The 13,826-nt window shown below is 50.4% G+C and overlaps 1 protein-coding gene across 1 annotated transcript; it reads right to left on the reverse strand.

Annotated features, from left to right (window-relative positions):
- Positions 1-705: 705 nt before the first annotated feature.
- On the reverse strand, positions 706-13,493 carry Igfbp5 (insulin like growth factor binding protein 5). Its single transcript, XM_021163392.1, has 4 exons — positions 12,392-13,493; positions 2,834-3,063; positions 2,114-2,233; positions 706-1,487 (listed from the first exon to the last, which is right to left on the reverse strand). The coding sequence occupies exons 1-4, from the start codon at positions 12,723-12,725 to the stop codon at positions 1,356-1,358; spliced, it is 816 nt and encodes a 271-aa protein (XP_021019051.1). The 5' UTR covers positions 12,726-13,493; the 3' UTR covers positions 706-1,355.
- Between the last annotated feature and the right edge of the window lie 333 nt (positions 13,494-13,826).

A 13,826-nucleotide genomic window follows, 5' to 3' on the forward strand; every position in this document is an offset into this window, starting at 1 on the left:
TAAAAAAAATGCAGATGGGAAAAAAAGGTCTGGGCAGGCCAGTGGGTTACAGATGGATCTGGCAGGTTTATGTGGTGTGGTGTGAGACAGTTACTTTTTGCCGGTTGGAAGGCTAAAATGGGGTGACCTGGGCTATGCACTTGATGCACCCTTGGGTGCTGGCAGTTACCTGGCTTGGTGGATTCACTTCAACACACGTTTGGAATCATGAGAAGATCCAAATCGGTGCCCCACAAAAGAGCCACACTTGTAGCTTACAAGAAAGGCTGCCTGGACGCAGGCCAAGCTGGCGTTCTGGGTTGTATTTGTGAAATATGGATTTTCCCAGAATGAGGAAGATCTTCAGTGCCCTAAAAAACTACTTTAAAGAGGTAATGCAAAACTTCGAAAGAAAGGGAAAGGGGAAAAAAGGTAAAGAAAATAGATTTATATGCCTATAAAGTCTACATGGAGTCTTGTGGGTGAGTACAAGCCCCTTGGTTTTCTCCACCTCTCATCCTCCTCCACAGAGGCTGCTGGGCCAGCTTTGAGTCTAGTGAAATCAAGGGCTGAAGCCACGTGCTTCTGAATTGCTTGTCACCCTAGAGAATCAAGTCTTTCCAGTGTTGGGGGGTGTGTACTGACTTCTTAAAAAAATCTTCAACAAGAGTAAAATTTGCACACATTCTGAGTTCACTCATCTGCTCGGGGGCGGGGGGACCTATCTTCAATCACTCACTTTTTGTTTGTTTTCAGAGGGATGGAATGCATTTTAGTCTTTGTAAATTTGGGGATGAAATCACCCTGCCCTTGGGTAAGAGGAGAGGAGGGTGAGGGGTCTAGCCATCCACACTGCTGGCTGTAGGAGGCGACAGACCCAAGAGGCACTGACACACCTTGTTTCTTTTCTCCCCTTGACCAATCTAAACTGGGTGTCACTGAATGCCACACTTTTGAGTGCCCCAACCTTTTTCTGACCCCAGGCTAGAGCTGAAAGCAAAAGGACAGATTCAGCCTTGGTTGTAGAGCCCTTTCTGCCTTGCTGTTTCTCTTTTCTCTCTCTAACCCTATCTGTCCTTCCCTCTTTTCCTCTATTCCAACGCGTTCTTTCCATCTCTCACTCCCTCTTGCTTCTTCTCTCCTTCCTTTCTCTGTCCGTTCAACTGGCTTCAAAAAGGAATACATTTCCGGGGTCACGGTGGGGAGTGTCTCCTTAGCCCTTGCTAGAGATTCCGAGGTCCTCAGTTTCCTCAAATATATATGTATATATATTTCCCCTAAATGAGATGAAATGAGTGACGTCCTGGGGTGGAGGGAGGCGCTGGCTGGAGTTGGGGCTGGGGGGGTAGGAAAGGGGGNGGGAGGGAGGGGACGCATCACTCAACGTTACTGCTGTCGAAGGCGTGGCACTGAAAGTCCCCGTCCACGTACTCCATGCCCGGCAGCTTCATTCCGTACTTGTCCACACACCAGCAGATGCCACGTTTGCGGCCACGGGAGGGCTTACACTGGGAGAGAGACAAGCGGCGGTGAGATACCCGAGTACCCCGAGGCTCTCTTCGTATCTGACCTTTCCCACTGCACTTGAGGGTTAAAAGGATTACTACGCCTTTAGCTAACTCTTGGGGTTTTGCTGATTCTATCTCATGGGAGGACCCAAAGAAAATAGTTCAGGCATCCTGCCCTGGGATAGGTCCTGCAATCTCCCTTTCATTATTTACTTTGGGTTACCCATCTCACGTTCTCCAGGGATTCTCAAGAGAGGAGCACGGTCATCAAAGTATGAAACACTATTCTGTGGCTCTATCATGGGCCAGGCGAAGTTTATCATGGGTCATTGTGGCAGGAGCCGATCGCAGTGCTTTGTCAACATAAGGACGCATTTCTCCCCATCAGAGTGAAGTAGATTGCTAGTCCCAATTTTACATGAGAAACTAAAGACCCAGGGGCTTTAAATAGCTGGGCCAAGGGTTACACAGCTAGAAATGGCAGGGTCAAGATACACGCCAAGGGGCCCTAGCTTGTAACTGTTAACTTAGATTAGGGATCCCAATTAGAAATGCAAAGCGCTTGGAGTCCTCTAGAACTGCCAATCGGAAACCTCAGAGGTGAAGCCTGGCACAAGGGCACATACCTGCTTTCTCTTGTAGAATCCTTTGCGGTCACAGTTGGGCAGGTACACAGCACGGGGCACCATGCGTGGGCTGGCTTTGAACTCCTGGAGGGAAGCTTCCATGTGTCTGCGGCAGGGGCCCTGTGAACACAGGAGGGATGAGAGGCATGACCCAGGTGAAAACCACTCGGCGGTGCCCTCTGATGGCTCATGTGTGGCATCCAAAGGGACCCGGGAGAAAAATCTACCACCTTTATCTGAAGCTACTTAGGATCTTTCTTCTCACTCACCTGTCTGCTACCTTGGTTGTATAGTAAGCCGGCACGTGGCTAGGCAGCAAGCCCTGGGTCACTTGCTCTCAGCTTTCCTACCCTTCCAAGCACTGAAGATATACAGCTTACATTCTCTAAATGTGCTAGGATAGTGTTCAGCCTCTTCCTGGAACTGGCCATAGCTCTAGGTGTCACATTCCTGGTGCACGCTTGCAGTTACAATAGGACATTCTTTGAAGGAGAACTACCTCTGTTTCCACTAACTTGGATCAGCCCTCAGTCCAGATAAATAAATTCAAGGTCTCAAAAGCATCCTTCCAAATTCCCAGCTGAGCCACTGTAAGCAATAGGTCCGTTGATAGGTCTAGCCTGTGCATCCTCTATGACCACAGATGCTAAAGTAAGACACATGGGAAATCAGATTGGGATGGTGGCCAGGGTATGGGGAAGAGAAGCCCCTGAGACTCACTTGTTCGGATTCCTGTCTCATCTCAGGTGCAGGGATGACTCTGGGGTGGGCAGTGTTCTCTGCACCCCCCACAAACTTGGACTGGGTCAGCTTCTTTCTGCGGTCCTTCTTCACAGCCTCAGCCTTCAGCTCGGAAATGCGAGTGTGCTTGGGCCGGAAGACCTTGGGGGAGTAGGTCTCTTCAGCCATCTCCGAGGTGGTGGGTTCCTCGTGTTCCCGAGAGTCTCTCTCTGTGGGGAGAAGGAGGCTGAGAATCAGCTTCTGGGGCCAGAGGGCAGTGTCTAGAGATGGGAACTGGGAGGATTGGGGTCAGAGGAGTCATGGAGGCTCAGAGAGATCCAATGATGAGGTCTAAGAAAGCAAGAGGGGGCGGGGAAAAGACATCATGGTGGGGGGTGTATTCTTGACCACACCTCACTAGTACACATGGGCAGGCTAGAGAAGGAGGCAGCACAAGGCTCAGAGCAGGTGAAGGTTATTAAAACAGTTTGCTCAGGAGAGATGAAGTGGCTGGAGACAGAAGGTTAAGCAGTCAGGGCTTGGAGAGCTGGGCCAAGGGAAGAAAACAGGGCACAGTCCAGACATAGGCAAGAACAGCCAAGTGTGTCCGTCCTCTTAAAGAGGTCTTTGTACTTTCAGAACAGCTGGGCTGAGGGGTGAGAGATGTTTGGACCTGGGTGTCCAGGGACAGGAGCAGTAGATGGGGCAGGGGGACTGTGGTGAGGGCTGGGAGATGGGAGAGGCAGAAATGTGGGCCCTGGAGAGGAACAAATGGAAGCAGATGGAAGACAGAGGCCTCATCCTCTTACACTGGCTCCCAACTGGCCTTGTGCTGTGCTCTGGACCCTTGGAGGCTGGGCATTCCTCAGCTCTGTCTGAGAGGGGCTGACAGCTGGCTGGGGCCAGACTAGTTATATATAGGAGCAACTTGGTGACAGTCTATACTTAGCTGACTTATGACCTTTAGAAAAAAGAAGTAGGACTTTGTCCATGTGTCTCTTACTCTCTTAATGCCACCTGCCTAGCCTATCTCAGCACACATTTCCAGTAAGTTCTTTTCTCATCGGTGCCCCCAGTCTCCTCTCAGCCCCCGACCTTGCAACCTTCATGAGTGGGGAGACCTTAGATGGCTGTCTCCATGTGGTGTGCTTCAGATGGCCCACAACAAGAGCAAATGCAGGGTCAGAAAGGGGTGGAGGACTAGACTCCATCACCTTTCCTAATTAAATACTCAAAAAGGAGGGGGAGGGCTTTGTGATATCTCAAATTAATTAAGCAGGGTGAAGGAAAACCCACCACTCCTCAGATACCTAGATATGATGGTAGCTGCAAGAAAGGAAGGGGAGGGATGGGAGTACCTGTCAGTGTTGGGGCGGGCTCTCCCTGAGTCAGACTCTCTGTGGGGATATCAGCCCTCCCCCTGCACACCCCACCCGACCCCCCAGTGCCTGACTCTAAGGTATTAGAACCTGCCGGGATGCCAAATCCCAGGCTGCCTGTCCAAAGTGGAATCTCTCTAGGGATTAATAGACCGTATCTTGGGGGTGAATCCAGTTTTTTGGGTTGTGGACTTGGAGGATAGGATGCAGGAGGAGGCATGTCTAGTTTGGGGGTTCTGTGCAGATAGAACAGTAGAGTCTGATGTTTTTCCTTAAGGAACTTTTGCAAACTTCGGGACTCACTAAGCAAAGTCTAGGCTCCTGGGAGTGTCTCCTCTCCCCTAATTTTCAGTCGACTTGCTTGTGAAGAACAGGCTTAAAATTTTCATTTGCCTCCCAGTTCTTGGTGTTGCTTCCTGAAGGACACACCAGGACCTAGGCTTTTAGAAACAAGCAGGGGTATACCTCTAGGTGGCCAGTAGGTGGCGCAGGAGACCAAAGGTGCTCAATTTGTGCACATTTCTAGGGAAGATGAAGGTTAAAAGCTGGCACTTGGTTGTCTCCCCCTCCTACTAGTTTGGGAATCCCATCAATCCTTTCCCCCTCTTTGTGTGCTTGCAGCATGCATTAAGAAGGTCGGGAGGGGGACAAAGGAGCACTGTGCAGGAGTGGAGGACTGTGCGAGCAAGTCTTAGTTGTGCGTGGTAGAATGTTGCTTCTTGATCGTGACTAGAAAGAGAAGAGAAACACATCCCAACACCCTCCTCCTCTAGACGCTGCTGGGAAGGTTTCTGCAGAGGTGAGAAACGTGGGGTGCTTTTTGGTTAAGGTTTTTCATTGCAGCAATAAAGACCCTAAGACAGGGGTGCTATATTCTGGTATTTCCTCTAATGTATGTTCTGCTACGGCTCCAGCTTTGTAATGTGCCTACTCTGTCACAGGAATGTTGATCTATTCATCCCCCCACCCCTTCCCGTGACTTAGGACCATGGGGTACATCAGCGTCTCCCTGGGAAAAGGCACAGCTTTATGGTTGCTGAGACACCCCAGGAAGGGTAGCATTGCACACAGCACTGCGGCACCATGCACACACCTTACCCAAGCTCAACCTCTCTAAGCACACAGTCTGGCTGCCGATGCTTTCTGTAGACTCTTTACCAACATATGAAGACGTGTTCTTAGGATGCCTTCCCATCCAACCTTGCTTCCTAGCCCTTCTAATAGATGAATCCAATGGCACCTGTTGCTACTGGAACTATTACTTTCCACCCTGGGCTTCTTGTCATTCTGGCACCATGAATAGCCTGATCCTGGGGGCTGCTATTGGATGCTGGCTTGACTTGACCTCACAAACAGAAGTCTGGGGGAGCCTTATCTGTGATGACTTCTCTTCCATCAGAAAACCAGCTAAGCTTGGAGTTCATGGCCCAATAGGCCACTTACCATCTGCAAAGTGAAGTTCAGTCGAGAAGTATGGGGCAACTTATAGCTTAATGGATGCTGTGGGGGGGGGGGAGGCCATCTCAGTCATGCCCCTTCCTCAGAGCATGATTACTTTGCTACCGGAAGGTGAAGAAACAAGCAGTCTATGAAGAAGGTGGCCCTAGTGTGTGAGGTTTCTGTTTGGCTGAGGCTGTGCCATCCAGAAGCCAACGTGGCATTTAAATGAACAAATACATAATAATAATAATAATAATAATAATAATACATCCAGAGGTCCTCATTTCCAGTTCTTCCTAGCCACATGTTGGCTGCTACTGGGCTGGACAGTGCAGATATAGAACACTTTCATCATCACTGTAAGTTCCACTAGATAGCACTGGCCCAAGACACCCATCAGGACAAAAATAGCCAGCTAGATGCTCTGCCCATTCCGTGTCCTGTCTTGTTTCCCAGCCAACAGGCAGCCTCCTGCTCTTTGCTGCAGTGCTAGGCTTGGGGGAGAATCAGAATCTGGCTGCTCATTGTCCCCCCCCCCACCTCCAATCCACCCAAACGTAAGCTGTGTTTCAGACTCTCCAAGTCTCACTGCTTTCCAGCTGCAGATGGATGCTATTTAGCTCAGCGGTCCTGTGTGGGAGCATTTGCATATAGAGAGAAAGAGGAGGGGCTCTGGGTAGAGGCTGTGGAGTGTCCCCTGGCCTTCCTGCTGGCTCACAGCAGCATCTGCCTGGCCCCAGGCTCACTCCTGAAGATCCCATTTTCTTTTTCACTGTGGTCAGCAATAGAGGTCGTGTCCAGGGGTTTTAGCAACCAGGATGATGAGCTGACTTTTCAAGAGAAAACAAATGTCGACAGCTGTATCCTAAGGTGGGGGGAGGGTCAGAGGGCTCACTTAATTTCATGAAGTCTAAATTTAAATTTTGAAACAAGAGAATTTGCTCACTGGGAACGTTTTAAGTATGTCTGGCAGAACATACCATAAACTTTATGACATATACGTATACAGTGTCTAATTGAGATTTTTCTCTGAAGGTAGAAAGATGCCATGGATTTAAAAGACAGCGAATGAAAGAAAGTTGATGATTTCATTGTCATTCTTTGGGTACATGTGGAGATGATAATATTTTCTGGTACGCTCTGTTAAAATACGCCAGTAAAATAAATTTCTTCTGCTTCTTCTTAACCTTTAAAAATTTTGGCTGCTAGAAAAAAAAAGTATGAAAATTGTGGTTCCTGGAAAATGAAATGTTATGTATGTGGCTTGTATTATATTCTGGTTGGATGTGCTAGTCTAAAGACTCCTGAAGGAGACATGCCTTTAGTGGGGAGCAGAGAGATGTTCCCCACGGAAGCCCTGATGGACAGAGAGTTTAGAGAGCAAATAACTAGATCCTATATAAATTCACAGATTGGGAGAGGTATCGTATGCGGCCCTGTTCTGAGTACAGTTTCATTGAAGGCCTTTAGACTCGGCAGGGAAAGGCCATTGATCTGACAGTTTAGGTCTCGGGCTAAAGTCTAAGATAAACTATTTGGTTGAGCCTAAAGGCTCAGCTGGTAGACCCTACTGGGAAGACAGGCTTGTGTTATCTGCTTCCTTCCCCAGCAACCCCAAAGGAAAGAGCTTCCTCAGCCTCTGGGGCAAGTTAGCATGAGTCTTGGCATAGCCTCTGAGTAACCTGAAACCCTAACTATAACCTCTCAGCCAAAGGCAGGCCTGCTGAAAACCCGAGGCATACCCCAGTATGTTCACAAGGCGGTGGTTCCTGAGGTTTTCTTTATCATCTTTCCTGACGGACGGTCTCTCCTTTCTTTCTGATGTAGAAACCCTGTAGTCACTTCTGTCAGTCCACTCTACCTCAGGTCTCATTATGCAGTTTGCCAGCCCCAGGGGAGACCTGTGCCATAGAGTCAGGCTACCACAGGCAGTAGACCATGGACTGAAGTACTATGTTCTCCAGAGAGGCAGGAAGCATGGACAACCACAGGGCTGCAAAGACCTGCCTGCCACATTAGGAGAACTCCTTGTGTTCAGGAAATGAGGTTTGGCCCATAGACACGGAGGCTGTGCTGAATGCCGTCTCTTCAAACCCTCCTTCCTCTCTTTCTCTGGCCAAACCACTGGCCTGAGCCAGCTGTCTGGGAGACTGTGCAGAAAAGGGGATGGAAGAAGCCATTCCTCCAAGAGGGTATTGGAGTTCCCACTTTTAGGTCACTTTGCTACTTCTCTGGCCCACAGAATAGAGCACCCCTAAGTGGAGGGTTTTCCTCTTTGCTTTCAGAACACCTACCACTGGAGGGTAGCATTTGGCAATGTTGGCCAAGGTTGCAAGGTTAGATCAGGTCTAGGCAAGAGCCCTAGTGACTAGTGAAGGAGCCAGAAATAGCAGAAATAGCAGGGCAGAGTGCCTCAGCCCCCTAGGGAGAAGCCAAGTTCAAGTCCTGACAACCACAGATCTTGTCTTGGGCAAGTGGCTTCCTGTTTTAGGTCTCAACGTCTTTATCTGTAAAGTGGGGCCCTTGACCATGAGGGTAGCCCTGGGTTTCCTTCCAGCTTTAAGGTTCTTTGGACACTATCCAGACAATTCCTGGAGAGTTGCTAGGACACAGCTCAGACATGCGGCCAGGCAGAAAAGGTCACTTCTCCATACAAACAAATGTCTAGTTACTCATCTGGATTTATGTTTTATAAGAAATGGGAAGCAGACATATGCATCAGATTCCTCGGTTATTTGCCTGTTTCTGCAGACATGTGACTAATCTTATTGCCTTGAATAGTCTACCCAGCTAGGAATGTAATAGTAGCCTTTGAGAATTGCTAGTTTTCACCTAATTGGCAAAAGTGCAAACTTACAACTGAACAAAACCCCTCCCACTTGCCCCGCTGTGGCTCCTGGTAACCATCCCCTCGCTTCTTGGCTCCTAAGGGATGTCCCTTGTTCATACTTGATTATGCACAGAGTCCCTCCACCTTCTGAACGTGGTGGCTCTGGAGGATATAATCCCTTCTTTCAATTTTCTCCACATTAAATACTTTAAGGTTTCATAGGCATGGGCTGCTTGGGTGCAAAGTAAAACTTTGTTTTTGGTAAATCTTCCCGTCCCTCTTGCTCCTCCTCCCTGAATTAAGAAAGCGGGACCCGGTCAGCAGGGAATCTTGCTTCCTTGTCCTCCGTGTCCTCGGTTCTAACCAGCTCCGTGACCTCTGGCTGGGGGATCAGCCTGGCTCTGCCCGTGCAGCTGCAGGTGGCTGCTTGCTTAAAGCGAGAGGGCAAAGGCGGAACTGCTCAGATTTAAAACTCCGCCCTCAGTTGGGGCGTGGACATGAGGGAGGGGTTAGGGGAGCGGAGGAGAGGCTACCGAAGTCCGTGGGGGCGTGGGGGAAAGGGACTTGGAAAGAAAAGCAGCTTCATTGGGCCAGCTGTGCAGTCTCCTCTAAGCCTTGCTGACACAGCAGAAAGATGGGGGCAAAGGCAAGAAACGTCTCGTTAAAGCGCCATCCCTCTCGCCCAACTCCCGTTTTGGTTGGCTTCAGCATAGCCCTCGCTCACAGACTTGCTTCAGAGGAGGGCGTGCGGTGGGAAAGTCATCTGGCTCCTTCAATTTTTCATAGTCTTGTTCAATCCAGACATGAATTTGGCCAACAAGTCTTAGTCTGGGTTGCCTTCAGCGTGGCGTTTGGACTAGGCTTGGAGCTGAAGCCAGGTCGATGGAGCCCAAAGCCGCCCAAGAAGCAAAGGCCGAATTCATTTTCACTTTCATAATGTCCCCCAGCCCCTTGGTTTCCCAGAAGCACATTTTTTTTTTTTATGTTGCTCTTTGCCTTGTTTCTCAATGACAGGATTGACATTCACAGCCCTCTGCGCCCCACATCTCAGATTTTGCGTTTCTGCTAGCCCAGGAGACACTCCCCAGATTCTCTTGTATGCTAGGCTCCCACCGCTGAAAGCACATTTTCTAGAGAATGCCCTCAACACATTTTAGGTCTTCCTTGATCTATCGAGCCTCACCTTTCTTGGTCCTAGAAACCCCTGTGTCCCTAGTCCCCTTAGCCTCACACACACACTGCCTTCTGTATCTATCGCTGGCTCCTGAACTGGCCAAAAGAATATGCAGGACTATGCGCGCTCCAAGCCCTGGACGACATCTAGGCGACTCCCTCTCCAGTTGCCACGCAACGCAACCAGCAAAACCCGGGTCTCCGCCTGCCTGCGTACACCTCCCTCTCCGGAAGCTTTGGCTGCCAGCCACCTCTCCTTTGCTCCTCACTTCTCAATCTAGAAACTCACTGTACTGGGGTGTTACATAATACAATAATATGAATATATAATATATATTTTTGGTTGCATACCAAATATAAATACAGCATATGTATATTATAGCTTCCAACTGCGGGAGAAGAGGATTGTCCAAGCTCACACTACTCAGATTTCAATGGTGGGGGAGGGGGCCTAGGGAGCAAGAATTTCTCCTAAAGGACCCAGAAGACAACCACCTCTCTTCATTATCCATTTTCCTTTCTTTAAGAATGACGTCATCTTTAGCTTTTTTTTTGGGGGGGGGGAGGGCATCCAACTAATGGCTCGAAGGATCTTCTCCGAGAGCCGGCTCCCATTCGGGAGGAAGGTATTAACCTTTGCCACTGTGGTCCGCAGCCAGGGCGCTATTGTAGGCTGCTAGGCACCTGCCTGAGGCGGGCTGGGGTTGGAGTGAGGGCGAGGAGAGGGGGGTTGCTTCTGGTTGCTTCGGCCGCAGAGAATTCTAAAGCGATCTGGCGTGGGACAAAAATATGGTTCGTACGTGTGTGCAGGTATGCGTGCACGCGCGCGTGTGCACTGGGTCCACTTGAGAAGTAGGATGCTGCCTCTTTGCTGGTCCAGCATCTGCGTGCGTGAGTGCGTACAGAGAGCACTCCTTTTATCCCTAGCCACTCCCTATCTACCGCTTGGCGGGGCAAATAAAAGTGGGGCCAGGATACTGCGGAGTCATAACTTGCGCAATTCGGCTGTGATGGGATTGCTAGCCATCCCTTTTGTCTCCAAGCCAGGTGATGGATTCCTACGGCTTCAGCAGGCAAAAATGTAATAGAAATAACCTCAAAAAACGGTCTCTGGGGGCTTCCGCGGTTTGTACGCCCCCATCCCCCTCATTATGCAACTTCTCATGATAGCTCAAACTTGCAGTTTCCGGGGAGAGAGGCTGAGCTCACGCAATCTACTGATGGGCACTCACGTACCCTCCTACGTGGTGGAATCCGTAGGCCTTTAGCTTGCGTTCAGAAAAATTACAAACCTCCTCACGTTGGAGTAATGGAGGACAGGTGGTGAGAAGGGCTTTATCTTTGTAAGGAACCGCACCAAATAAACATTTAGCTAAGTCTTAACATCTCTCCTAGCTCAGATTTTGTGCATCGTTGGTTAAGCTTAAATATTTATAATATATAAATATAAAAATAATTTGATAAAAATATATAATCAGGTAACTCCCCCAAGAAACCTAGCTCGAGGCAAACTGTTCTGATTGAACAAGAAGCTCTGTCAATCATTTAAACCACAGACTCCAGGCGCGGAGAATTTGGAGGCGGGGCAAGAGGGGCGGGGCAAACGGAGGGGTGGCTCCCAAAGCGTGGTCTTCCTGTCTCCGCCCTTGAGTTTTGCATTCGGTGTTTCCAGGGCCCCTCACGCACACTCACTTTTAGTCTGGTTTAAGTGATGGGTGGAGGGTGGGGTTGCTGGGGGTGGGGGTGGAGTGGGGAGAGAGGGAAGGGAGATGGAGAGAGCCAGCATCCAGTGGGAACTTGAGGATGTCTTCACCCCACATCCCTCTTCACCTCTCAAACCTGTGTCCATCTTTTATCTTAACTAAAATCTGAATTCAGGAGGGGGGAAAAAACCATTAGATTCAGGGACGAACATTCAGCACAGAAAAACAAACTCTTTCAGCTCATACCCCACGCCCTACCCCAGCCCTCCCGAAGTATTCCTTCTCTTCCTGGGAGGAAAAAAGAGGGACGTTTTACAGTCTAATGTGTTTCATCGATCATAATCAATCATATCAGTTCAAAAGCAGCAAGTGTACGTGTGGGTGAGCTCTCAATACCTCCACCCAAAAGACATTAGTTGTCGGGGGGGGGGGTAGGTATGCGCGTACGCGCGTGCGTGCGCGCGCTCCTGAGCAAATAGGAATAGAGGGAGAGATAAATTTGGAGGCACTGAGATGGGGGCGGGAGGGGGGTGAGGCTTGGAGGGATCAAGGTAGAATTAGCTTTAAAGATGGAACGCATCTTCAGATTCCAATTAAAATGACCTTTTAACAGAAAAGATTTTTTAAAGTTTAGGGAGAAAAGTACGGGGGTGGGGTGGAGAAGGGAATTGATAATTTAACCTGTTCTTTTTCAGAGTGGATTCTCTTGGGATTTGGACTTTGAGACTCAGAAGGAGCTCAGAGTCAGAACTGCCACGAGTTAGGAGTGGGGGAGGGTCGGGTTGGGGTGGAGATGAAGTGTAAACTGGTAGAGACCGGGTTAGACAGCCGCCTAGGATAGCTTGCTCTGCCAGGGATTCAAGTCTGAGGTGCAAGGACCCACCCCATCTACTCTCAGGAGCTACTAGGGTCTAAGCCACTTGCTGCGCGCGCAAAGCGCGCGGGTTCCCAATAGGTCCCGGGTCCCCACCCATCCAAGGTGTCTCCCTCCCCAGCTCCTGTGCGGTGCAACTGGAACCCCAGTAGCGCTCACCTATCTTGGTTTGCTCGCCGTAGCTCTTTTCGTTGAGGCAAACCCCGCGGCCGTGCAGCAGGGCGTGCAGCGGTTTCTCCTCATCCTGCCGGGGGAGGCAGCGCAAACCCTGGGCGCAGCGCTCCGTGTAGACGCCACAGGACTGTCCCTCCGCCAGGGCGCAAGTCATGCAGCAGCCACAGCCGGGCTCTTTGACCAGCTCACAGCCCAGAGGGCTGGGGGGACACATGGACAGAGCTTTCTCGTCGCAGGGTTCACAGTGCACGAAAGAACCTAGGCCTTGAGCCGGTACGGCATAGGCGGCCAGCAGCAGGAGAACCACGCTGATCACCATTTTCTCGGAGTCTGGCTTTACCTCGGGGCGGGGCAGGAGAGCGAGAGTGTGTGGAGAAAGAGGGAGCCTGGAGATTTTTTTTTTTTCTTTTAAATCTCTTGCAGGTAGAGCAGGTGCTCTCCCCGAAACACTTGCAAAATATGAGGCAAGGAGGATTCAGGTGCCTGCACGCAAGTCCCAATTGCGAGGATTAAAGACTTGCAACAGGTTGGGGGTGAAAAAAAGAGGCGCGCCAGGTGCACGCAGAGTGAGCGGAGACCGAAGAAACCCCCAGGCGGGATCGGGTCAGAATTGGGGGTGGTGGTGGAGAGAACCACAGAATTGCTCACTCCAAAGCAACAGAAATAATTAGCTTGGAGGCCTTGAAAAGGGAGGAGGTGAAGAAAAAAATGGATTGGACTTAATTTTCCCCCCTTTGCTTAAAATCTAAAACGCACCCCCACTCCTCTCGGTCTCAGCGGCCAGCTGCGCTGCTGCCGCAGAACAGGTAAGAGGCGTCGGCGGCTGCCAACAAGATCGGGAAAATGTTGAAATCGAGGGGGAAAAAAAGGGCAAAAACCCAGACCTCACCAAACCTGGACCCCAACACCTGCTCTGTCACCACCTCTTCGAAACCCGCAGGTTCTGCGTGAAGTCCGGAGAAGGGTGCAGACCGAGGAAGGGGGGGGGGGTAACGAAAAGGAACAAAAAGGGGGAAAAAAGCCCAAACAGCTTTGCAGCTCTTTCCTAGCTCTTTTAAAACCCCCGGCAGAAGTTTCCAAAGAGACTGCGGGCTCTGGTCGAGCAGGCGCTTTTAAATAGACGGCCCCTGGCTGCCAGCCAGTTGTAGCTGCAATTTGAGCTCCCCAACACCCAACCCATGCAAGGATGCCAAGGAGCTTTGCAGCGCAAACTCACACGGGGTGGGGGTGGGGAGAGAGGCCTTCTAGACACGGGGGCTCCCCTTCGCTCCCTACACAGAGCCCTCCTCCTCACGGAATGTACGGAAAGGGCTTGGGGGGGGGGCGGCGAAGACAGGCGAGCTACAGAGGAGAGTAGGGAGAAGGTGGAGGGAGGAGTGGATGGCAGTAATCTTCAGGAGCTGGGTGAATACAATGGAGC

The sequence above is a fragment of the Mus caroli genome, chromosome 1, assembly GCF_900094665.2.
Source record: "Mus caroli chromosome 1, CAROLI_EIJ_v1.1, whole genome shotgun sequence".
Taxonomy (NCBI): Eukaryota; Metazoa; Chordata; class Mammalia; order Rodentia; family Muridae; genus Mus; species Mus caroli.

Excerpts from the sequence above, each read along its gene's own strand:
- Igfbp5 (XM_021163392.1), bottom strand. The coding sequence starts at position 12,725 with ATGGTGATCAGCGTGGTTCTCCTGCTGCTGGCCGCCTATGCCGTACCG. Across the intron at positions 2,234-2,833 it reads TGAGACAGGAATCCGAACAA|GGCCCCTGCCGCAGACACAT; the intron begins GTGAGTCTCAGG and ends CTGTGTTCACAG. Across the intron at positions 1,488-2,113 it reads GATTCTACAAGAGAAAGCAG|TGTAAGCCCTCCCGTGGCCG; the intron begins GTATGTGCCCTT and ends TCTCTCTCCCAG.